We start from the raw sequence: 25,217 nt of genomic DNA, 5'->3' as shown, positions 1-25,217 counted from the left end.
TAGTTTTTTTTATTTTTTCATCTGAAAAATCTCTGTTCATATCCTTTGATCATTTATCAATTTGATAATGACCTGTATTCTCATAAATTCAATTCAGTTTTCTATATATTTGAGAAATGAGTCCTTGATCAAACTTTAAAATTTTCCCCCCAATTTTCTGCTCTGCTTCTAATGCTGGCCTTTTTGGTTTTGTTTGTGCAAAAGTTTTTTAAATTAATGTGCTCAAAATTATTCATTTTATATCCTATAATTTTCTCTATCTCTTGCTTGGTCACAAATTCTTCCCTTATCCATAGATCTGACAGATAAACTATTCAATACTCCCCTAATTTGTTTATGTTTATCACCTTTTGTTTCTAAATCAAAAAATCTATTTTGCTCTCTGCTTCCATTTTGTGAGTGACTTTATCTCATTGATATTCACAGTTATGATTACCGATTGTGTATTTCCCTCCATTCTACTTTCACACCTGTTGGTCCTTCTCTCTGTTTCCTTTCACCATGTCCCTCCTTAAAAGTGTTTTGATTCTGACTCCATCTATCCCAAAGTGTCCTCCCTTCTACTAGATTCCTTGCTTCTCCTATTACCCTCCCCTCATATTTTCCTATACGGTAAGATAGATTTTCACACCCAAATAAGTTTGTGTGTTGTTCCTTCTTTAAGGAAATTCCAATGAGTGTAAGATTTAAGCACTGCCCACCACAACTCATTTTGCCCTACATCATAGAAGCTCTTTTGTACTTCTTTCAACTGAGATAATTTACCCCATTCTTCCTCTGCCTTCCATCTTCTCCCAGTGCATTCATCTTTCCAAGCCTTTAATTGTTTTTTAAATCATCCCTTCGTAGTCAACTCAGCCATACCTTCTGTTTAGGTACTCTTTCTAACTACTAATGATGAAGTTTACGCATTGCAAATATCATCTTCCCATGTAGAAATGTAAAAGTTTGACCTTACTGAATGCCTTATGATTTATCTTTTTCTTTTACCATTTATATTTCTCTTGAGTATTGTATTTGAAAATCAAATGTTCTTTTCAGTTCTGGTCTTTTCATCAGGAATGTTTGAAAATTCTCAATTTCACTAAATGTTCAATTTGCCCCTTGAAGTATTATACTCACTGTTGCTGGGTAGGTGATTCTTAGTTGTAATCCTAACTTCTTTGCCATCTGGATTATCATATTTCAAGTCCTTTAATGTAGAAGCTCCTGTCTTTGTACCTTGACTGTAGTTCAGTATTTGAACTAGTTCTTTCTGCTTCCTTGAAATATTTTATCTTTGATCAGGTAGCTCTGGAATTTGGCTATAATATTCCTATTAGTTTTCATTTTGGGAACTCTTCCAGGTGGGGATTGATATATTCTTCTAATTTCTATTTTGCCCTTTGGTTCTAGGATATCAGAGTAGTTTTTCTTGAAATATAATATCTGGCAAAGAATTAGAAATTGAAGAGATTCCCATCAATTGGAGAATAGTTAAACAAATTGTGCTGTATGATTATGATAGAATATCACTGAACCATAAGAAATAATGATTTGATTTTTTAAATTTTTTGAAAAAACTACCCAGGATGATTAACAGTGAAATAAGTAGATTCACACAAATAGAATTAATACTAGAATAATAAATTGTCAATATTACCTCAAAAAAATGAACTGAAAGGTGAAAACATGAAAACTTAATTTGTATGCACATTCTTCTCCTGGATGATACATTTTCTGATATGGGGAGGGACTGGGAAACTTGTAGGTAAATTATATTAATATGTTAATTAATATTTTAAAATATTTAAAAATAAATATGAAGTCTAGGCTCTTTCTTTAATCATGCTTTCCACCTAGTCCAGTAATTCTTATATCTCCCATTTCCTTCCATTGTTTTCAATCTTTTGATTTTGTTTTATTGCTTTTTGATGTCTCATGGTATCATCAACTACCACTTACCCAATTCTAATTTTTTAAGAAATTATTTTCTTCAGTGACCTTTTGTGCCTCCTTTTCCCAATTGTACTTTTTAAGAAGTTCTTCTCATCAGTGAATTTTTGTACATTTTTTCCCATTTGGTCTATTTTTTAAGGTGTTCTCTTCAGTATTTTCTTGTTTCTCCTTTATCAAGTTATTGGCTCTTTTTTCATTATTTTCTTGAATCACTTTCATTTCTTTACCAATTTTTCTTCTACCTCTCTTATTGGATTTTCATAGTCTTTTTTAAGTTCTTCTTGTTATTTTTTTTTTTGACTTGAAAATAATCCATATTTTTCTTTGATTCTTTGCATATACCAGTTTTGACATTCTTATCTTCTGAGTTTGTGTTTTAATTTTCCCTGGCCCCTTAGTATGGTCAGGTTCTTTTTTGTTGTTGTTGTTGTATGTTCATTTTTCCAGGCTATTCCTTGAATTTTAACTTTAGGTTCAAATTGGGTTCTGCTCCCAGATGAATGGGAAGAAACTTCAGGTTCTTTGTGTTGCTGTTTTCAGAGGTAGTTCTCTGAGTGTGCAAGTTTTCAGATTTTCAAGATAATATGATCTGAGGAGATGTGTGGTCACTGTTCTCACGATCTGTTCTCTGGTCTGTAAGAGACTACAAGCATTCTCCTCTACTATAGAACTTTGTTCAAGTACCCTCCCCCGCCCAATACAACTTCTCAACCCAGAACTACACATGAGCAATGCAACAGAGTCCTGCTCCCAGTGGCAGCAAGGGGTCTCCCCTAATCTTCTGATCAGCTTTCTGACTCCATTATTCTCTGTTGGCCAAGAACTCCAGAAGCTGCTTCTATCAGTTCAGTTGCTTCCAAGTCCTACTGCTGGTTTTCTAGGACTCAGACTGCACTGGACTCTGTTCTACTCTTAGACCTTTCTAGGTGACCTTTGTATCTTTTGATTGAAATTTATTTTAATGCATCATTTTATTAATTCTGCCACTTCAGAATTTGTTAAGATAATGCCTCAACATTGTTGTTTGGAGGAGAATTTAGGAATGCTTAGGTGAGCCCCACTCTTGCTCTATCGTCTTGGCTCTGAGCTATTATTAACAACAACAATAATAATTTTAACAGCAATATTAACAATAACAAATAATAAAATCACTGGGCTTACTAGTCTTACATTTATATTTTGAGGTATTCCCAGAGTCACCCCTTTTGTTCTTATCTGTTGTCAGAAAGAAGACTTCCCATTAGTACCCTCAGCACTCCTACCGCAACAAAAAGCCTTATCAGCACTTAACAGATGAGGCCATTGCCTTATTCATGTAAAGTCCACTATTCTGATACTATGGACATAGACATTAATGCTGTATTTATATTTTGTGTAGAATGCTCCCAATTTTTCCGGGAAAAGGTGAGATAGAAGTCAAATATATTACTCTGAGATGATACTAATGATAACTGACATTTATATGGTGCTTTACATTTTGAGCAGAAACTTGTATACATTGTCACTTATTATCTCCATTTTAAAGATATGAAAACTTGGGCTTCAGAGGAGTCATGACTCATCCATGGTCACACAGTTAATACATGTCAAAGACAAGTAACGAACAAAGGCCTTCTGAACTCCAGGTCTTACATTCTATCTCTCAGTTCATGCTGTCCCTTGAGAAAGATAGAGTGAAGCAAATCTAAATGCATAAAATGAATATTGTATATGTATGTGCATGAGTGTGTATGTAGGTTGCACATGAAAACCGACATCCAAGTTTTTGTTTTTGTTTTTTTTTCCTGAGAGGGAAAACATAGCTAATTCATTGTTATTAAAAAAGAAAGAGAAATAAAGTAATATACAAAATTATGCCTCACAATTTCTGAATTAAGCTTAAGTGTTTAACATTAAAAGACTGCATATTATAAAGAAGTTGGAATTGGACTTAGAGACAAGAAGTTCAAATCTTGCCCCCTAGAAACTTAAGATTATTTTTATTAATTTTTTTTAGCCATGTCCAACTCTTCAGGACCCCATTTGGGGCTTTCTTGGCAAAGATTCTGGAGTGGTTGCCATTTATTTTGCCAGCTCATTTTTTAGATGAAGAAACTAAGTCAAACTGGGCTAAGTAACTTGCTCCTATTAGGAGTTATGCTCCTAGTAAGTGTCTGAGGTCAGACTTGAACTCAAAAACATGAGTGTTCCTAACTCCAGGCCCAGCATTCTATCCACTGTACCACTTAGTGGCCCCTCAGATCAAAAACCTAGAAACTATAGGGACTTTAGAGTCCACCTAGGTTAATCCTTTCAACCCCAGCTCCTCCCTTTCACTCCTACCCTGCTTATTTTATACTCAAGGAAACTGAGTTTTCTCAGTTTCTCAGAGACAGGTTAAATAATTTGCCCAAAGTCCGACAAGTTAAGTCAGAGGTAGAATTTGAACTTAGGTTCTCTGATCCCAGAACCAGCATTTCTTTCTGCTATTTCAAAATACCTTCATGTCTTTGTGAGTATTGGTGCCCAAGCATCTTCATCTATAAACTAAGAGAATTAGAGCCATTGGACCCTAAGGTCCTCTGCAGTTCTAAACCATGAAGTGTGAAAGTCTCTTACATAAAAGAGTATTTACACATATGTAAATATATTCTCATATCTATGCAAGTAGAATATGCATGTATGGAGGTCTTTCTGTTGCCAATGCTCCAACCTGGCCCTTAACAGTAGTGCATAAATGCTGTGCACTACTAGCACTATCAAAGTTTTACCAATAAGATCATTGTCAGTCCTCTCTCTATGTCTATTTTTCCCCATTGCAGACCTACTACCATCTGATTCTGAGAGCACTACATTCCGTATTTCTTTCAGGCCATGATGATAGCACTGGAAATAAGGTTCACTACTCAAGAGAGATTTAATCTTATGTTTGTCAATCTCATTGGACCCAGTTCTCTAAAAAGCACCCCAACGAGGATTATAAACCAGGTAGGTGAACCAGTTTCAGGTAGGAGGATATTCTGGGGAAGGGCGAGAAAGAAAACGTGTGTGTGTGTGTGTGTGTGTGTGTGTGAGAACACATATAAGGAATATAGATGAGATTCATTCTTTGCTGTTATTCAGTCATTCAGTTGTATCTGACTTTGTGATCCCAATTTTGGCTTTCTTGGAATACAAGAGCAGTTTGTCATTTCCTTCTCCAGCTCATGTTACAGATGTGGAAACAGAGGCAAACTGAGTTATGTGACTTGACTATGGTCACATGCCTATTAAGTGCCCAAGGCTGGCTTTTAACTCATCTTCCTGACTCCAGACTCAGTGTTCAATCTATTGTGCCACACTCACAATATGGGGCATTCATTCATATTCCATTAAAATAGCAATCACCACATCACTGAGAACATTTGTTCCAAATGTTCTGTAGTGACATTTTCTGTCAAGTATTAAAGAATATAGAATAGATATAAATCAAAACAGTTTCTTTAATATAATAACCTGAACACTGTGGATACTTTGTAACCTGAGTTATATGCTACACATCGAAAAGGCAGAAAATAAACAGTTCAATGGGTAGTTTTCTTCATAGGTTTAGAGATGAAAGGGTCCTCAGAGGCCATCTAATCTAACATTTTCATTTGACAGATGAAGAAACAGATGTCCAGATTTTGTTATTAGAGGATAAATTTGAATACATATCCTTGGACTCCAAAGCCAAAGCTCATTCTACTGGGTACTACATTGCCTTTTTCTTTGATCCAGATTTGCCCTTCACCTTTCACCTGAAGTCCCTAGTTTGGGAAAACAGCATCAGGCTCTGTCTTCCAACATCTCTGTTATTTCCCCAGGACCATCAGGCTAGATGCTTCATTTGTGTGGGCCAACTCTTTGGCAACTTAACCTGAGATATTTCTAAATCTTCCATTGCAATGGCTGGGATATAGCCATCTTGTCTCATGGTGGGGCAGTGTTAAAGATGGAGGCTGATAAAAATGATGATAATAGCTAGCATTTACATAGTATCAATAGTGTGCCGGGCACCAAGCTAAGTGTCAAATATCTTACCCTCACAACAACCCTGGGAGGTAGATACTATTATTATCCCTATTTCATGATTGGGGAAATAGGCTGCATTGTAGGTAGGAAGATTTCATGAATGCTGCGTTGTCATCCATAGATGGAGAATAACACTACTGAAAAACTCTTGTGTGCTGAGTCTCAATAATCCTGACATGGGCTGCCATTTCTGAAAAATCATTTTATATATGGATGACATAAATATTAAAATAATTTTTCAATTCACAAAATTCTAGTTGGACATAAATCCAACCTTTGAAAGCATTCAAATCTGACCTTAGAGTAGCTGTTTGACTTTTGGCAAATCATTTTAACTTCTGTCTGCCTCAGCTTCCTCATTTGTAAAGAAAAAGATGGATACTGTCTATCTCCAGGGTTGTTACAAGGATAAGATGAGATAAGAGTTGTAAAGCACTTTGCAAACCTTAAAGCTCCATGTAAATATTATCTAGCCCAACACCTTCCTTTTACAATTGAAGAAGCTGGAACAACCCCAGAAAGGTTAGGTGAGTTGTCTCGGGTCATACAAGTAGGAAGCTGCAGAGGAAGAGTCTTTCCCCTCAAAATCCAGCCCCCTTTCCTCTGTACTCTGTTGTTATCTTGCTTCATTTCTTTTCTTTCTAACAATCTTGTTCAAATATGTCTGTTCTTTCGATGTGAGGCCTACTTCAGGGCAAAATAGCATTTATTTCCCATCCCATGTAATTTAGGTACAAGTTAAAACTCTGTAATAGGACATTATAGAGTTTCACTAATAAATTAAAAACAAAAAGTCAAAAGAAGGCACATTTTCCATTTTTGTTCCAGGAAGAGAATTCTACAGTCTTGGTGATTATTGAATAGAAACACACATGTTGGCAGCACATGGAGAGAGGTCTTTGCCTAAAGAAGGTCATGAAGAAAGTTTTCACTGAGAGAAGTGCTGAAGGGACAGCAAATGACATTAGGCAGTGCCGATAAATGACTGGACCATGTGTGTGAAGCTTTTTAAAAATTCTCCCACGTTTTTTTCTTCCAGTTCCTCACATTCTTTACATCCTGATTCTGCTTTGTTCTGCCAAAGAAGAAGAGAGAGAGAAAAAAAAAAGGATGACTGTAGCAAGGCAAGGCTCCATCCTTGTTCCTGGTGGTAGCCTAACCCCTGAGCCAAGAACCTGAAATTCCCCAAAGTTCCTGGGTAAAGCTTTCAGAGGAGGTAAGGAGGGGCTCTGTGGAACTGTTTTTTCCATTACTACTGATAAAGGTTGTAACAAAATCATAATCACATTGGTCTAAGTTAACCCTGTGAAACTATCATTCTCAAACAAAAAGTTCTCCATGATTGACAATTTTATTTCTATTACATGTGATTAAATCCAATTTAAATGTTGAGCACTTTAGACTCATTTTCTGTGTTGATTCAAAAGCAAATTTGAAAAAACTAAAAGAAAGCAAAGTGCCTATTCATTGAGAGGCACTATTTAGGCAGTTGAGATAAAAAGAAAAACAAACATACAGTCTCTGAGGCTAATAATTTAATGAAAATCATTAGAAACAATATTTAACTGTCTGAAAGACTTTGCTTTGTAAAGTCCTTTGTTTCTTTGAAGATCGAACCATTCCCTGATCATCCTAGCCCTCTCTGTCAGAGCTTGTCTCCTCTTCAAATTATGTATAACTTTTACAAAATTCATCCGTGTACTCTATATTGCCCTAGTAAGCTCCTTGAGGGCAAGGCCTGATTGATTTTTGCCTTCATCAACCCAGAGCAGGTACTTCATGATTGCTGAATTTGATTTGAAGCTTTTGGGGTTTCAGTGTCTTTATTTATAAAATGAGGATGTTAGACTGGAGGACCACTAAAGTCACATCCATATCTAATTCTGTTTCTGTGAATCATTCTAGAGAAAGGTACAAAGAACAAGTTAATTAATTATCCTAGAATGTAAATTTATTGAGAATTTCATATCTCATTTTTTGGTCTTTATATCTGTAGCACAGAATACTCAGTGCTTAATCAAGGCATGTTAATTGGCCCAATTTTACATGATTTCCTCCACACATACTCATTTTTTTTTCCTTCAAATTTGAATGGTCATTGTCTAAAAGGTGAATGTAGCTTATAATCTACATTCAGATGATTTCTGGAAAGTCTTTATAAGTTTATATTCAATCTCTCTGATCACAACGAATATTATCTAGGAATTACATATAAAATAGAAGCGTTTCCATTAAATCAGATTAGATGGTAATATTTCCTGACTGTAGATGAACTCCTCCAGCCCTTAGCCTATTGATCTGGTGCCTTCCCAGAATGAGCACTCTATTTGACCATATTGAGTTCTTCCCAGACCCAAGTGATCTAGCCAAAAGGGTTTACAGGAAGTCCTTTAGTCCCTATTTCTTTGGAAAAGTAGAGATCTACACACATGGAATAGTGCATATAACATCAGACTTTTCCAACAAGCTTTTGGTTTTGCTGAATTTTTTCCCTCTTTCTTTTTTTTAATTCTTTGTTATAAAGGGTTGCTCTCTGGGAGGAATGGAAGAGTAGGAATACAGGAGGAAATGCAAGCGATAGAACAAAATATATCAATAAATATCTACTAAAAAATAAAGCCAGACAAAAACAAAGCTATATTCTATTTTTATTTTACCAGTACAGAAAAAAGCTCACCTCATCTGATGATAATGTGGAACTGGCAAGGATGATGATATTTTCCACTGTTTGATTGATTTCATCATTATTACTTTCATAAGAAATCACATGAAGCTCCTGAAGGAAGCAACTCAACATGGTGATTTTGCAACTTGGCTGAAATGAGAATTGAAAAAGAACTGCCTTACAAAAATTCATTGCTTTTTTAAAACTATATAATTCCATATTTTAACAATCTGGATCAAAAAGTCATTTTGTTCAAACATTTCCTAAGGAAATAAGTAACATGAGTAAAGATGTTATACCCTTGAATCAGCTAACTTGAGGAGTTTTAACTGGCAGAAAACCAAAAAAGAGAATCTACATTCAAAAGAATTCACATTATTTTTTAAACCCTTACTTCCTTGTCCTAGTTGGGCAAAGGCTAGGTAAACAGAGTTAAGTGACTTGCCCAAAGTCACACAACCAGGACTCCAAGAATCCAAAATCTTATAAGGTCAGCCATGTGGTAATACATGGGAAACATTTTGGACTATAAAACTTAGATTCTTGCTCAGGTTCTTCCACAGACTGTCCCTTTAACCAGTCCCTTAAGAGAAACATAGGATTTAAAGTTGGAAGAAATCATGCAACTAAATCCCCTCTTCTGCTCCTAGAATCTGATAGTTGGAAGGTACTAGAGGCTATCTGGATCTCAATAGGAGTCTTTACTTATAATATCCACCCTTAAGAGGAAGGGAAGAGGATCTTAACATAAAATCTCTCATTGCCTCTATAAATAATTGGTGGTTCATTATTTTTGTCCTATTCTAATTGTTAAGATATATTTTGGATATTGGATCAGAGCCAAGATGGTGGCTTAAGATCAACTAAACTCCAAAACTCTCCAACAATCCTTCCAAAACAGTATTTTTTCAAAGAAAATAGAAATCTAAACCCCAAAAGAAGTCACAAAACTCTCCTACTGAAAATAACTTGAAAGGTAGGCACAGTGTGTCTATTTTCACAGGAAAAGGGAGAGATAGACTGGCTGAACACCCTCATCCACCCATATCTGAGACCTCTGATAAAACCTAACTGACTGTGTGAGACCCAGGCAGAGACTGCAGCCACAAGGATTAGCCTCTGACCCACCACACTTGGCCTAAGGCTCTGATAATAGCTGGCAGGGAAGAATTTTGAAGGCCATCAGATGAGGCTCACCCTCCCCCATCCACCACAATGAGACCTGTGAAAATACCAGGCTGTGTGAGCCCTAGGCAGAGACTATAGCCACAAGGGTTCATCTCTGATCCACCTCACTTGGTCCAGGGTTCTAACAAGGACTAGAAGAGAGGCACTGTGGAGGTGAGTGCATGGCTGGACACCCTTGGCCCACTGGCTAAAGTGAAAAATTTGTCCCAGGTCAGGCCAGCTGAGCAAAGTAACAATCAGCTGAATCCAGTATACCAGCAGAGGAATAAGAAAAGGGAATGTTTGGCCTCAGTGCATAATAGGTCAAACACTCTGGTTCAGTAAATCAACATAGGGGCAAGTCTATATAGTCCATAGGGCAAAAAAAAGTAAGTAAGAGGTGGAAAAAGCTATAATTTAAAGCTTCTATGAGGGTAAGGACCAAAGAACAGGACAAGTGGATAAGGATGGGATGCAGGGTATGAAGGAGCTCAAAAAGGAATTTAAAAATCAAGTAAGAGAGGTGGAAGACAAATGGCAAAAGTTAAATAGTAGGCTGAAAAGCAAAATAGGTCATCTGGAAACAGATGTACAGGCATTAAAAGCCAGAATTGACTGGCTAGAAAATAAAGCAAAAAAAAAAATCAGAAGAAAAAAATACTGACTTGAAAGAAAGAATGGACCAAAAGGAAAAGGACAATCAAAAAGTCATGGAAGAAATTCATTCTTTCAAAATTAGAAAAGGGAAATTAGAAACTAAGGACTTCACAAGACATCAAGACATATTAAAATCAAAAGAATAAAAAAATTTGAAGATAATATGAGATACTTCATTGAGAAAACAACTGATCTGGAAAATAGATCTAGGACAGGCAATTTAAGAATGATTAGAGTACCCAAAAATCATGACCAACAACAACAACAACAACAAAAGCCTAGACATCCTACTACAGGAGGTTATCCAAGAAAACTTCCCTAAAATTCTTGACTGTGAGGGTAAAATAGAGACTGAAAGAATCCACAGATCACCACTGGCATTAAATCCCCAATAGACAACTCCCAGGAATGTCATAGCCAATCTTAAGAAATTGTGAACCTTAAAAATTCCCAGACTCTACTTGATAAGATTGGATTAAGACCATTCCCCATTTGGGCAGTGAACTCTATTTAGATCAGGAATGTGAGAACTCTACTTCACCTACTTAAGTCTTCCCTAGGAAAAGATAAAGTTGTAAACTCTTTTCTGAACAATGAAAAGTACTTAAACCCATACTTATAATAAGGCAAAAAGTTCTTAAGATAAGTACCTATAAAGGTCAAGCAACTTGTGAATTTACAAGGAACAAAGAGCTGAGAAACTTACTCAAAGCTTTCCTGGTGTGAATTACTCAAAAATTTACACCTTCTTAGGTGTGGATTAAGAATGGTCTGTCCTTTGAAAAAACATCTACTGTGATTGGTAGATGGAAGAACTTAGGGGAGGTGACATAGGAGAAAATTCCCTAAATAAGGAGATGACAGGCTCTTAAGAAAAGAAGACCAATCTCTAAGGAGGCTGTTGGGAGAGAACTCTGGAAACAGGCTCTTGGGACAGTCTCTTGAGGACAGTCAGCTGGGAAAGGCTGCCTTGAAGGGTCTCTCTCGAGACTGTCTTAGGGACATTTCAGATTGAAGGTTTTGAGCTGGTGAAGGCAGCTGAGATGGAGCTGGCCTGGTGTCACTAGATTCTTGCTTGGACAGATCTTGTGGTGAGTGATTAAGGACTGATTGATCTTTTCTCTTGGGGCTTAGGCCTCAGTTGGCCAGGACTGGCCAGGGCCGGCTTATCCCCTTCTCATTATTCCCACTTTTTCTCTCTTTCTTTAATTCCTCATTGTATTATTAATTAAATTCTCTATAAAACCCAATTGACTTGGGTATATTCATAATTGGGAATATTTCCCTGGAGACCACCTTATATTTGATTAAAAAACAAAACACTGTAGTGAAAACATATTTCCTGCAGTCACAACTTAGTCACTCTTTATATCTATCAGAATTTATATTTTCCACTATTTTAATCACTATAGTTTATGACACCCAATCTTTTAAATCTTACAAAATCCAAAACCAAGGAGAAAATACTATTAAGTGGAAAGAAACAATTCAGATATCATGGAGCACCAATTAGGATTACAATTAGGATTTTGCAGCATCCACACTGAAAGACCAGAAGGCATGGACTATGATATTTTGGAAAGCAAGGGAAATGGGTCTACAATCAAGAATCTACTACTACTCAACAAAACTGACTATACTCTTGCAAGGGAACGTATGGTCATTTAATAAAACAGAAGATTCCCAAGCATTCCTGATAAAAAAAGATTAGACCTAAATGGAAAAATTGATGCCCAAATACAGAATCCAAGAGAAACATAAAAAGAGAAATAAGAGGGGAAAAAAAATTAAGGGCTTCAATAAGGTCAAGTGGCATGTATTACTGTATGGAAAGATGATATGTGTAACCCTTAAAAACATTATCATTATAGTAGCTAAAAGAAGTATACATAGAGGGTGCAGTGGTAAGTTATTTTAGGATGCTGTGTCAAAAAATATAAATATATAAATATAAAAAACAAGGGGTGAAAAAAGAGGATAATACTATGAGAAATGGGAAAAGAGATAAAATTGGGTAAAGCATATCACATAAGGGGGATAGGGTGTTAAAAGGTGTGAAGATTGGATTTAGCTATCTCCTGATTGTAACAATGAAGATACTTAGCTCTTAATTTATTGTGAAGATAAAATTATAATCTCTTGATTGTAACAATGAAGGTACTTAGCTCTTCCTTTATAGTGAAGCTAGAATTGTAAGCTACAATCTATTTTTAGATTTTAACAACAAAAAAGGTGTTAAGTAACTACATAAGGTGAATTAACCACAAAAAGGTGTTAAGTAACTACAAAAGGTGAACTTAACAAAAGAGGTGTTAAGTAACCCAAAAAGATAGAATCTAACCAGAGAAGGTGAGAACTAAAGAATGGAAAGTATTAGAGAAAATCTAACCAAAGAAGGTGAAAACTAAAGAATGGGCAGTCCTGGAGAAAAACATCTGCTGTAATTGGTAGACATGAATTTTAAATGGTTGAAGGCCTTAAACTGTAACAGTTAAAAGAGTGATGTTGTAAACTGCAGTGAGTTAAAATGGTGGAAGATATAAATTGTGATAGATATAAGAGAGGGTGAGTAAATTTGACCGCAGAAAATATGTTTCACTACAGTGAAATTAGAAGGGAGGTTGTGGAAATGGGAGTAATATAAGGGAGGGGGAAGAAGTGAGACTGGCTAAAAATGAACCACTAGAGGGGAGAGTAAGAGAGAAAGGAGAAAGATTAGGATTAAAGGAAGAAGTCAAAATGTAAGGGAATACACAGATGGTAATCATAACTATGAATGTGAATGAGATGAATTTGCCCATAAAACAGAAGTAGTTAGCAGAATGGATTAAAAATTCACTACAGTGTCTTGGTTTTTAAATCAAATATAAGGTGGTCGCCAGGGAAATATTCCCAATTATTCAAATACCCAAGTCAACTGGGTTTTATAGAGATTTTAATTAATACAAATGTGGAATTAAAGAAAAGAGAGAAAGAAAGAAAAAGGAAATAAGTATGAAGGGCCTTAAGCCAACATGGCCTGACTCTTAAGAGAGAGAGATCAGTCAGTCAGTCTTTTAACACTCACCACAAGGTCTGTCTAAGCAAGGATTCTAGTGACACCAGGCCAGCTCCATCTCAGCTGACTTCACCAGAGAGAGTTCCAGTCAGAGTCCTCCTCAAAGAGATCCAGCCAGAGACTGTTTCAAAGGGCCTCTCTCCAGAGCCTCCAGAGGGACAGAGTCCCCTCAGAGGAGCTCCAGCGAGACCTCCTTAGAGATTGTCCTCCAAGAGCTTCCCTTCTCCAGAACATCTCTCAAGAGATTCTTCCCAAGCGATCCTCATCAGAGATCCTCCAAAAGGATTTTCTTCTCAAGAGATTCTGCTTTTTCTTATATAGGGGTTTTTCTCCTATGTCACCTCCCCTAAGTCCTTACATCTACCAATCACTGTAGACGTTTTCCAAAGGACTGCCCATCTGAATTCCTGCTAAGTTGACTAATCACCTCAGTAAGTCTGAACCAGTGAAAACACAGCTGAGTCAACTAATCTCATTAAGAGAAAACTTGCCCGACCCTTTTAGGTACCTAGCATCTCATTGTATCAATTCTAAAAAACAGGCATGGCTCAAAGAACTCCTTGCCTTATTATAAGCATAGGTCCAAGTACTTTCATTGTTTAGCAAGGAGTTTTCTCCCCTAAAGCAGTCTTAAGTATGGGTGGAGTAGAGGTCCTCCCATTTCTGATCCTGGCGAGTTCTCACATCAAAATGGGGAATGTTTCCCAGTAGGGAATTTGTTCCAATGGAGGATTCCTCAATGGGGAAATTTTTAACATTCACAAGTCTGAGAAATTTCAAGATTTACGATCCCCCCTGATGATCATTGGGAGACTAGTCTCCCCATTGATCATTTAACATAAGCAATTTGTAATCCTAAATGCACTTCTAACTATAGATATACACAATATTCAAATTTCTAAGAGGAATTAGAATAGTGAGGGAGGAAATAGAAAAGAAAGCAAAACCAATGTTTTGCTAGGTGCATTGACAGAAAGCCAAATTAGGGGCAGTCCCTTTTGGCATAAATGTGTACATTTACAATAAATGTTCAATCAAAGTTCAGTTCAATCAATCATATCCAAAGTTCATTCTTGATCTTCTTGATGAAGTGTAGGTTTTCCGGCATCTTTCTGCAACAGTTCATTCTCTGGATATAAAGGTTTCAAGCTTCTTTCTTGAAGATCTTTTCTCGAACAAAATCAAAATCTTGAATTTTTATAAAAATACAATCTCAAACAAAAAATTCAAAATTAGAAAATTCTTAGATTTTAAATTAAAATACATAGGGAAAATGAGCAAACAAAAAAAGGGACCTAACTCTAAAGAATTTTTATGGAGACAAAGAACTAGGTATGAAAACAGAAGGGAACAATGAATTCAAAGGAAATACAATTGAAGTCCAAAAGAAAAATATGGATTGGACACAGATTCTGGAAGAACTCAAAAATGACTTCAAAAACCAATTAAGAGAGGCAGAGAAAAAGTGGGAAAGAGAAATGAAAGTGATACAAGGAGAAAGGAAAGTGATTCAAGAAGAAATGGGTCAATTGGAAAAAAAGGAGGACTAAAAACTGACAGAGGAAAATCAGGCCTTAAAAACCAGAATTGACCATCTAGAAAGTGGTGATTTTGTGAGAAACCAAGAAACAATAAAGTAGAATCAAAGGAATAAAAAATAGAGTAAAACATGAACTATCTTATTGAAAATATAACTGACCTAGAAAATATATCTAGGAGAACCAATGTGAGAATTATTGGACTACCTGAAAGACATGATCAAGAAAAAACCTTGGATATCATATTACAAGAAATTAACAAAGATAACTGCCCAGAGATCCTGGAACAAGAAAATAATTTTTAAAACTATTATGTAAGTCTGTTTTCAGTCATCAGTTAGTGTCAAGAAGGAATTGGAAACAGCTGAGCCTAAAATTGAAAGAATTCACAGATCTCTTTCAGAAGGAAATCCTCAAATGACAACTTCCAGGAATATAATAGCTAAATTTAAGATCCAGCAAGCCAAGGGAAAAAATACTTCGGCCAGAAAGAAACCATCCAAATACCATTGAGCTACAATTAGGATCACACAGAACCTAGTGGCTTTGACATTAAACAATTGAATAACATGGAATATGATATTCAGGAAGGCAAAAGATATGGGTTTACAGCACAGAGTCACCTATTCAGCAAAACTGAGTATATACTTTCAGGGGGAAAATGGACATTCACCATCAGTTGGGGAATGGCTCAATAAATTGTGGTATAGGAGGGTGATTGAATATTATTGTGCTGAAAGGAACAACAAAAAAGAAAAACCGGAGGAATTCCATGTGAACTGGAATGACCTCCAGGAATTGATGCAGAGTGAAAGGAGAAGAACCAGAAGACCATTATACACAGAGACTAATACATTATGGCACAATCAAATGTAATAGACTTTTACACTAACAGCAATGCAATGACCCAGGACAATTCAGAGGAATGTATAAGAAAGAATGCTTTCCACATCCAGAGAAATAACTGTGGAAATGGAAACACATTAGAAAAATATGCGATCAATCACATAGTGCGATAGGGATATGATTGGGGTTTTGATGTTAAAGAATTGCTCTACTGCGGATATGAATAACACGAAAATAGGTTTTGAACAATGATACATGTATAACCGAGTAGAACTGCTTTTTGGACTCAAGAGGAGGGAGGAAAGAGCAGGGGCAGGTATCTTGAATCAAATAACCATGGAAAAATATTCTAAATGAAAAAAGGAAAAATAATAAACAGTATATATTTAAAACCACCAGCAAGTATAATCTGCCTGGGTACAGGTTAGAAGTCTTCCCAATAAGATCAGGAGTGAAGGAAGGATGCCCATTATCACCACTATTAATTAATATTGTACTAGAAATGCTAGCAGCAGCAATTAGAGAAAAAAAATAAATTGAAGTGTTTGAAGTATGCAATGAGGAAACTAAACTATCACTCTTTGCAAATGAGATGATGGTCTATTTTAAAAAATCCTAGAAAATCAACTAAAAAGCTAGTAGAAATAATTAACAATTCTAGCAAAGTTGCAGTATACAAAATAAACCCACATAAATCATTAGCATTCCTATATATTTCCAACACAACTCAGGAGTAATAGTTAAAAAAAGAAACTCCACTTAAAATCACTCTAGACAATATAAAATACTTATATGAACACAACTACAAAACACTTTTCACACAGTTATAACTAGATCTAAATAATTGGAAAAGCATTAATTGTTCGTGAGTAGGATGAGTTAATATAATTAAAAATGACAATCCTACCCAAATCAGCTTACTTATTATTCAGTGCCATACCTAGCAAACTACAAAAAAAAACTTTTTTATACAATTGAAAAAAATTATAACCAAGTTCATCTGAAAGAATAAAAGATCAAGAATACCAAGGGAAATAATGAAAAAAATGTGAAGGATGGTGTAGCAGTACCAGATCTTATACTGTACTATAAATCAGTGGTTCTCAAAACAATATGGTACTGGCTAAGAGACAGAAGGGTGGATCAGTGCAATAAACTCAATAAATGATCTCATCAAGATAGTGTATGATAAACCCAAAGATTCCAGCTTTTGGGACAAGAACTCAGTATTTGACAAAATCTTTGGGGAAAGTGGGAAATGATTTGAGAAAAATTAGGTTTAGATCAATATCTCACACCCTATGCCAAGATAAATTCAAAATGTGTAAATGACTTAAAGAGTGAAATCATAAATAAATTAGGTGAACATAGAATAGTATACCTGTCAGATCTGTGGGAAAGAAAGGAATTTAAGACCAAGCAAGAGGAAGAGAACATTACAAAATGTTATAAATGTTACAAAACATTATAAAATGTATGATTTTTATTATATTAAATTAAAAAGGTTTTGTATAAACAAAACCTGCAACCAAAATTAAAAGGGAAGCAACAAACTGGTTAAAAAAATTTATAACAAAGTTCTCTGACAAATGCTTATTTTCCCAAATATAAGGAACTGAGTCACATCTCTAAAAAATCAAGGCATTCTCCAATTGATAAATGATCAAGGGATATGAATAGGTAGTTTTCAGATGAAGAAATCAAAAACTATCAATAATCACATGAAAAAGTGTTCTAAATCCCTCTTGATTACAGAAATTCAAATGAAAACAACTGAGGTACCACCTCACATCTAGCAGATTGGTGAATATGATAGTAAAGGAAAATAATAAAAGTTGGAGGGGATGTGGCAAAATTGGGACACTAATGCATTGTGGGTGGAGTTGTGAATTGATCCAATCATTCTGGAGGGGGAAATTTGGAACTATTCCCAAAGGGCTTTAAAAGAATGCCTGACCTTTGATCCAGCCATGCCACTGCTGGCACAGTAGGATATAAGACTTAGGACATAAGAGTGATTGACAGGGCATGGAATTAGAATTTTCCCTGGCGCTTGTGGAATAGAATCCCAGAGAAACAGTTAAAACACTGACGTAATCTCTCTGGACTTGGATGAAGAAGGAGACAGGTGCATTTTCCTGGAGCAGCTTGAGAAATCATCATTCAAATTACAAGCCTGGGAATGTCTTTGGCTGTGGAAAAGAAGGCAGACTTCATTCTTCTGCTGGACAGATAGAAGAAGCTGACTAACCTGAGAACAGACCACCTTTGGATATTTCTTTTGGGATTTTGGACTTTGCCCACCAAAACACTCTGTTGTAAGATTACTAATACCTAAAGACTTTGCCTTTGATGTATTTAGAAATAAGATAGATTTAGTCAGATAGCTTATAATTTAGAGGGTAAAATAATTAAGATCTCTCCCTTTCTCCTCCTTCCTCTTTTTTTAACCTTCCCTTTCCTTATTTAATAAAATCAAAATATGTATAGGTTCCCTCTATGTTTCTTCCCTAAAACCCCTTCAATACTATTATAATATTTCAGTTTGTACCCCAAAGAGATAATAAGGAAAAATGTTTGTACAAAAATATTTATAGCCATGCTTTTTATAGTGTTAAAAAATGGAAAATGAGGGGTGTCCTCAATTTGGGAATGCCTGAACAAATTGTGGTATCTGATGGTGCTGGAAGGAATACTGAACTGGAGGATTTCTATGGGAACTGAGAAGACCTCCAGGAATTGATGCAGAGAATAACGAGTAGAACCAGGAGAACATTGTACACAGAAACTGAAATATCATGGGACAATCCAATGTAACAGATTTTTCTACAAGCAGCAATACAATAATCCAGGACAATTCTGAGGGACTTATGAGAAAGAACACTATCCACATCCAGAGGAAGAACCTTGGAAGTAGAAACAGAAGAAAAAACATAGGATTGATCATGTGGTTTGATGGGTTATGACTGAAGTTTTGGCTTTAGAATAACACTCTATTGAAAATATGAATAATATAGAAATTGTTTTTGAACAATGATACATGTATAATCCAGTGGAATTGCTTGTCATCTCTAGGAGCAGGGAGGGAAGAGCAGAGGGAAAAGGATTTGAATCATGTAAACATGGAAAAATATTATTAATTAATTAAACAATTAAAAAAAGAAATATTTATGTTTGGGGGAGAGGGCTAACACTTCAGTCAAAGGGCCTTGGTTTGAGTCTTCCATTTATTATTTGTCTGATCTTAGGCAAATCACTAAATCTATAATCATATGAAATCTGGCTCTGCAACTTCATTGGTTCAATGACTTAAATCTCAAAGGAGCCTTGGAGTTCATCTAGTTTATTGTCCTCACCATTTTACAGATGAAATAATTTTCTCAGGTAATCCAAATAGTAAGTGTCAGAAGCAGTATTTGAATCAAGTTCTTCCAGCACCATATTCATTGCCTCTTCTACCATACTACATTGTTTCCATTGTTTTTCATTCTGTTCTCTGAAGCCAGGCAGCACAATCTAGTCTCTCTCCTTTGTGACAGCTCTTTAAATATTTAAAGACATTTAACTTAACCTAAGTCTTCTCTTCTCCAGGACAAGAACTTCTAGGTCTTTTAATCCATTTTTGAATGACATGGTTTCTAGACCCCTTGCCATCTTGGTCACCCTTCAGTTTGTCAATATCCTTCCAAAAATTTGGTGGACACAACTACATATAGTACTCTCCTTTTAACGATGAGGCAGTGGAAACTAGACAGACTAAGTGACTTAGCCAAGGTCATACACATAACAAATGGCAGAGATGAGATTTGAAGCCTGATCTTTGGGTTCAACATACAGAACTAGCTTCATTTTATCTATTTTCTTACAGGCAAAATGAAGAGAATGCCTCCTACCAACCTCACAGGGATATTGAAAGTATGATATGAGTTATTCTGTTGGAAAAGCCTTGAAAAAGTAGAAAACATTCCATAAATGTATGGTTTTTATTACTACTAAACCTAAAAACATTGGTTTTACTTTTACAAGGGGAAGGCCCTGAGGTCGAGAAAGAAAATGTTAGAATCTAGCAAGCCAATTCAGTAGTCTGATGCATTCAAGGAAGACTGGCTAAACAAGTAAAACATAGTCTATCTAAGCCCTTGAGAGTTCCGAGAGTTACTTATCTAATACAAATCAATTTCTCAGCTTGTTGATGGTTAATTATTCATGTAGTCTTCAAGAGAAAGTTAAAAAAGCACAAGGCTAGCCAAGCTCAGGGCAAGGAAGATGACCAACACTAACCAAGTAGTTCTCTGGATGGCTGGAGGACTAGAAATCAGCTCATTTCCAAAATAATGAGTTTTCTCTGAAATTTTTGCCTAAGGCTTAGAATTGGTAACCATAAGTGGATGCCAAAGTTTTAGTGTTTTTAAAGATTGACATGCCAAAAAGGCTATGATTATGGCATTGTTGATGATATGCACGATCAAAAATTAATTCATAAATACAATGTTTTCTAGGGAGAGTTTATTTTTATTCTCAGAAACAAGATAAAGCAGATATGCCTCAGGTAATTTCAGTCCAATTAAGCAAGGTTAAAATACTTTTTTTAGGCTTTTGAGAAAATTAATCAGTTTTATAGATTTATCTGTTGCTTGGTTTATACAATTTATAATATGCAAGATTTTAATTTCATTTGTAAGAATGGGAAAGACCATTCCCTTAATGCATACATTTGCTTAATTTATAGAAAACAGGAGAGTTGATGAGGATACATAATGAAGGCTTCTCTAGGTCTGCTGTGAAATGCTGTGAAGGGTAAGTCACATAACTGGTACTATAACTTGTCTGACCTTAATCTGTTTTCTAACAATGACTTCTTTTTTTTCTTCTATCTCAAAGGGTCCAAACAGAGTTGAAGAATAGTCCTATTATGGCTTAATATACTTTCCACTACCACCCTTTTTTGACCTCCCTTCTTTCTTTCTTTCTTTTTTAAATCCTCACTGTCTGTTTTAAAATCACTACTATGGTTCCAAGGCAGAACTGTAAGGAATAAGCAATAGGGGTTAAGTGACTTGTCAAGGGTAATGAAGCCAGGAACGGTCTTTCTGATAGAAGCAACATTGTGTAACAGATAAAGGACTAACTAAGCTTGGAGTCAGAAAGACTAGAATTCTAATTCTGCTTCAAACACTGCTAACCTGTGTGACCAAGTGAAAGTCTTGATATCCCTTCTGGGTTTCAGTTTCCAGACCTGTAAAACGAGGGGATTCGAGCAGTTGACCTACAAAGTCCTCTCTGTCTATGAATCTGAACCTCTGTGAGTTTCAGACATCTACCTAACACATTTTGATTTGTTTTGGTGGTTTATACCAATACAATCAAAGGTCCTTGGCATGCGGATATATTGACTTTTTTTTTGTTTAGTTTTGAATTGATTCCCTGTCAGCATCCTATAAACAAATCCATGGAGAACTTTTCATAATATTTTAACTAAAAAATCAACTGATTCCAGAGGAATACATGTAAAAGTGATATGTGAATTGCACAACTTTTAAATTCAATGTAAGGATCCAAGGAAGCGAGTCAAGTTCCTTGAAGTCTGTTTGGTCTCACTTGGTTCAGGGAAGTGGACTCACCATGAACCGGTCTTGGCGAAAGATCCAGGAAGGAACTAGGCCAGCACATGTCCCTGAGAAGGCAGTGGGCCTACAAGGGCAGAATTCATATACCCACAGGTACTTTTAAGAGTTGTACAAAAACAAGTGTGTGTCTACTTGGTTTTTAACCCAGCTCTGGGGGAATAGTTTTTTTTTTTTTGGAAATGAGTGAGGGGAGAAATTGAGGACTATAGTAAAGAGAACCAGGCTGAGTATATTCAGGAAAGTGTCTTTGTGCTGTTGTTATTACTTCTCACTCTAAGGCTAGACTCTAAGAGAGCCAAGGAGTATAAGAGGGAGGTAGGATAGCAGAGTAGAGAGAGCATTACATTAACAATCAGGAGACCTAGGTTCTAGGCTATTCTTAACATTAACTTACATTTAATATCACTATGTCTCAGAAAAATGAGGGATTCATATTGGATGCTCTATCATAGAATCACAGAATATCAGGGCTGCAAGGAGAGGGGGGAAAGAACTTGGAGGGACCCAGAAATCATCTAACCTCTGATTATTGGCCTTCAGTAATGGGGAACTCATTATCTCTCAAAGTACTCATTCTACCTTTAATTATGTTCTATAGTTATCAAAATTATGATCTAAACTTATAATTATCTATAATCTATATTTATGATCTTTGATTATATCTAATCATTAAGAAGTTTTATCTTCTATGAAAGTACCATATGCTTCTCTGGAAGTTGGCCCATTACTCCTATTTCTTTCCTTTGAGTCAAGCAGAACAAAGCTGGCTCCTCTCCCACATGATAGCTCTTTAATGTTGATGAGACTTATCCTGTCCCCACCTGCAACACTCCCTAGCCATCTCCTCAAAGTCTTCTCTAAGCTAAAAACATCCCTATTCTTATATATAACACAAGAAGAATTTGGTCCCTTTCAGGCCTCCAGCAATTTCAAGAACACAGAAATTATGACAACAACAAAACAGGGAGAAATGTACTCACATGGGCATCACTTTCAGTATACAGACTGCTGATATCAGTTTTGTTGGTCTAAAAGTAAAGAAAATGATATACATGAAAAGTTGGAGAATCAAAACAGCTACAAATTTTAAGTTAAATATCAGGATTTGGAAAGTGAAAGTTCAAATGTTCATTTACCATTTAGACATAACCTATTTGCAAGGACCCATCATTCCCATGGTTGAGCTTGTAGTAGCTTCATCCATCCCAGATGAGAGAAGTCCCAGTGACTGGTTAACGTAGAGAGGGGATAGAAAAATGAACACTTACGAGATCTTTAAGCAGCTCTAAATCCCTTATGACAAACTCCCAGTTGGAAGCTTCAGTTTTAGGCAGATGGGCACTGATACAGCTGAAACAAAACCAAATTATGAGCCCTTTCTATATCAGCCTGGTTCTGGTATCAATTAGCTACAAATAGAAGAACAACATGGAATCAGAGAACCATAAGCTTAGAAATGGAGCATCCTTAGTTGTTTGCTCTTTATTGTTGTCCAATCGTGTTTTTCTCTTGTGTCTGACTCGTCATTGACCCTATGTGGAGTTTTCTGGGTAAAGATATTGGAGTGGTTTGCCATTTCCTTCTTTAGTTCATTTTACAGATGAGGAAACTGAGACAAACAGGGTTAAGTGACATGTTTAGGGAGTGTCTGAAGCCAGATTTGCACTCGCAAAGAGGGCCCAGAGTTTGCTCTACTACTGTGACATTAAGGTACCACCAAGGTTATCTAGTCCTACCTTTCATTAGATCTATGAAGAAACTGAGAGGAGAGATGTATTCATCCAAACTAGAGTTGGGTTTCAAACTTAGTTCCTTTAAATCCCAGTATTCTTCTTCTTCTCCCTTACCTTCTGTCTTAGTATCAGATAGATAGCATCAGAAGATAAGATAGAAGAGTGGCAAGGCCCAGACAATTGAGGTAAAGTGGCTTGCCAAGGATTACATAGCTAGGAAATGTCCAAGACTAGATTTGAACCCAGAACCTTCTGACTCTAGACCTGGCTCTCTATCTGCTACTGTGCTACCTAGATGCCCCTTCTCTTTCCACTTTACCACCTACCAGTTGGGAATGTTTTCTGTATTCAGTAAAAGTCCTTTCTGCAAATCTATAGTCATTCAACAACCCTAGTTTCTGAATATGAGCACTGATTATCCAGTAAAACTTTTCTGATCTTGCTTGAATTAAGCATTATAGACGGGCTTACAGTTTTATTCTTTGCAAAAGCTGTCCCTCTCTCTGACTCCCAATAAAAAATGTAGCAGAAAGCAAGATGGGATAACAGAGAGGTAAATTTGAAGTCCAGAAGAACCTCTGACACACACTCATTCTATCACCCTGGGTAAGTTTAACTTTTCACTCTTTCAAGTAATAATATAAGAAAATAAGTTACAAAGAAGCTACCTCATGGAGGGAGATCCCGCCACTGATGACACACATTGGGTCTCTCACCCTAAGCAAGTCACTAACTTCTCATTGCCCCAGGAAACAATATAAGAAAACAAGACACAAAGAAGCTACATCGTGGAGGGAGATCCCGCCACTAAAGAAGTCACAAGCGTGAACGATAGCCACATGCATCAGTAAGATTTCTTATCCAACGAAAAACTAAAATGCAGCGAGGATTGGGGGTTGTAGCATTCATTTTCAGAGCGCTGTCAAATAAGTCCTCTTAAAAATAATTTTGTCTTCTAAGTAAGTTAAACATGCTCACTAAAATCATGAGCTCACAATTCGATCTGCTTGACAAATCCATTCTTTAGAGAGAATACAAATGCTGGCCTATCATAAGTGTAAGAATTTAGCTTTCCTCAGGTCTGAATTTAAATACAAGGATACAGTGCTCAAATGATGCATTTATTCTTCTTAAAATGTGCAAAGGTTCAAATTCCAGAATGGAAGGACACAGAGAGGCAGACATCTGTATGACCTTGGCCAAGGTCAATTAACCTTCCTGGATCTCAGATGCTTCACCTGTAAAACGAGTGGGTTGGATTAAATGGCCTCTGATGTGTCTTTTCATTCCAAACCTATGATAAATTAACCAGGAGTAAGCTGATTTTAAGAAATTTTCTACAGAGAGGGAGGCTAGCCCACTCTGTTCTGCCTTGCCAGAAGGATGAGGAGATGGCAGCTCATCACTTTTTTTTACCTCTCTAAAATCTGATTCCATTACCCCTCTGGTGGTGTTTGTTACATGGTAAAATAGGCTGTCAGACTTTCTGAGTCGAAGGCTAGGGAATATGCCACCCTAGGATAAACCTCAGAGCAGAAGAAAAAAGAGGAAATACTTTCAGAGAAAACAGAAAGGGAAGGGCAAGAAAAACCGAGGGTGGGGGAAACACAATTAGGATTAGTATTGGCAAAGACAGATTTGTATGTAACAAGGAACAACATAACTAACCTTTTCCCTTTCCTCTTTTTTTCTTTATTAGTGTGTACCCTCATTGATGTGGGGAATTCCCAGGGAGGAAACTCTCACTAACAATGTAGATCAACTCCTCTGTAACTTCAGGTATCAAAAAAGTTCACAGGAATACTAGGAGTTTAGGTGACTGACCTAGGGTCACACAACAAGTATATGTCAGAAGCAAAATTTGAACCCATGGCTTCTTGGCTGGATCACAATCTACTATACAATACTGCCATCCTGAATCTTTCATGCATTCTGGATCACCCCCCCCCCAAAAAA

General features: G+C 36.3%; 1 protein-coding gene across 3 annotated transcripts in view; it reads right to left on the bottom strand.

Moving 5' to 3' along the window:
* Positions 1-5,379: 5,379 nt before the first annotated feature.
* Positions 5,380-25,217, bottom strand: part of IL15 (interleukin 15) — a 181,657-nt gene continuing 161,819 nt past the window's right edge. For all 3 annotated transcript variants that reach the window (XM_016423201.2, XM_007496294.3, XM_007496295.3), the window contains exons 4-7: positions 22,797-22,878; positions 22,509-22,556; positions 8,648-8,785; positions 5,380-7,045 (exon numbers count right to left, since the gene is read on the bottom strand). In XM_016423201.2, the coding sequence (XP_016278687.1) occupies positions 6,935-7,045; positions 8,648-8,785; positions 22,509-22,556; positions 22,797-22,878 (379 nt within the window). In that variant the 3' untranslated portion in view covers positions 5,380-6,934. The remainder of the gene's footprint in view (positions 7,046-8,647; positions 8,786-22,508; positions 22,557-22,796; positions 22,879-25,217) is intronic.

This window comes from Monodelphis domestica, chromosome 6 (assembly GCF_027887165.1).
Source record: "Monodelphis domestica isolate mMonDom1 chromosome 6, mMonDom1.pri, whole genome shotgun sequence".
In the NCBI taxonomy this organism is placed as follows: Eukaryota; Metazoa; Chordata; class Mammalia; order Didelphimorphia; family Didelphidae; genus Monodelphis; species Monodelphis domestica.
Note: the sequence above shows the minus strand (reverse complement) of the source record. Positions and strands in the feature narration are given on the sequence as shown.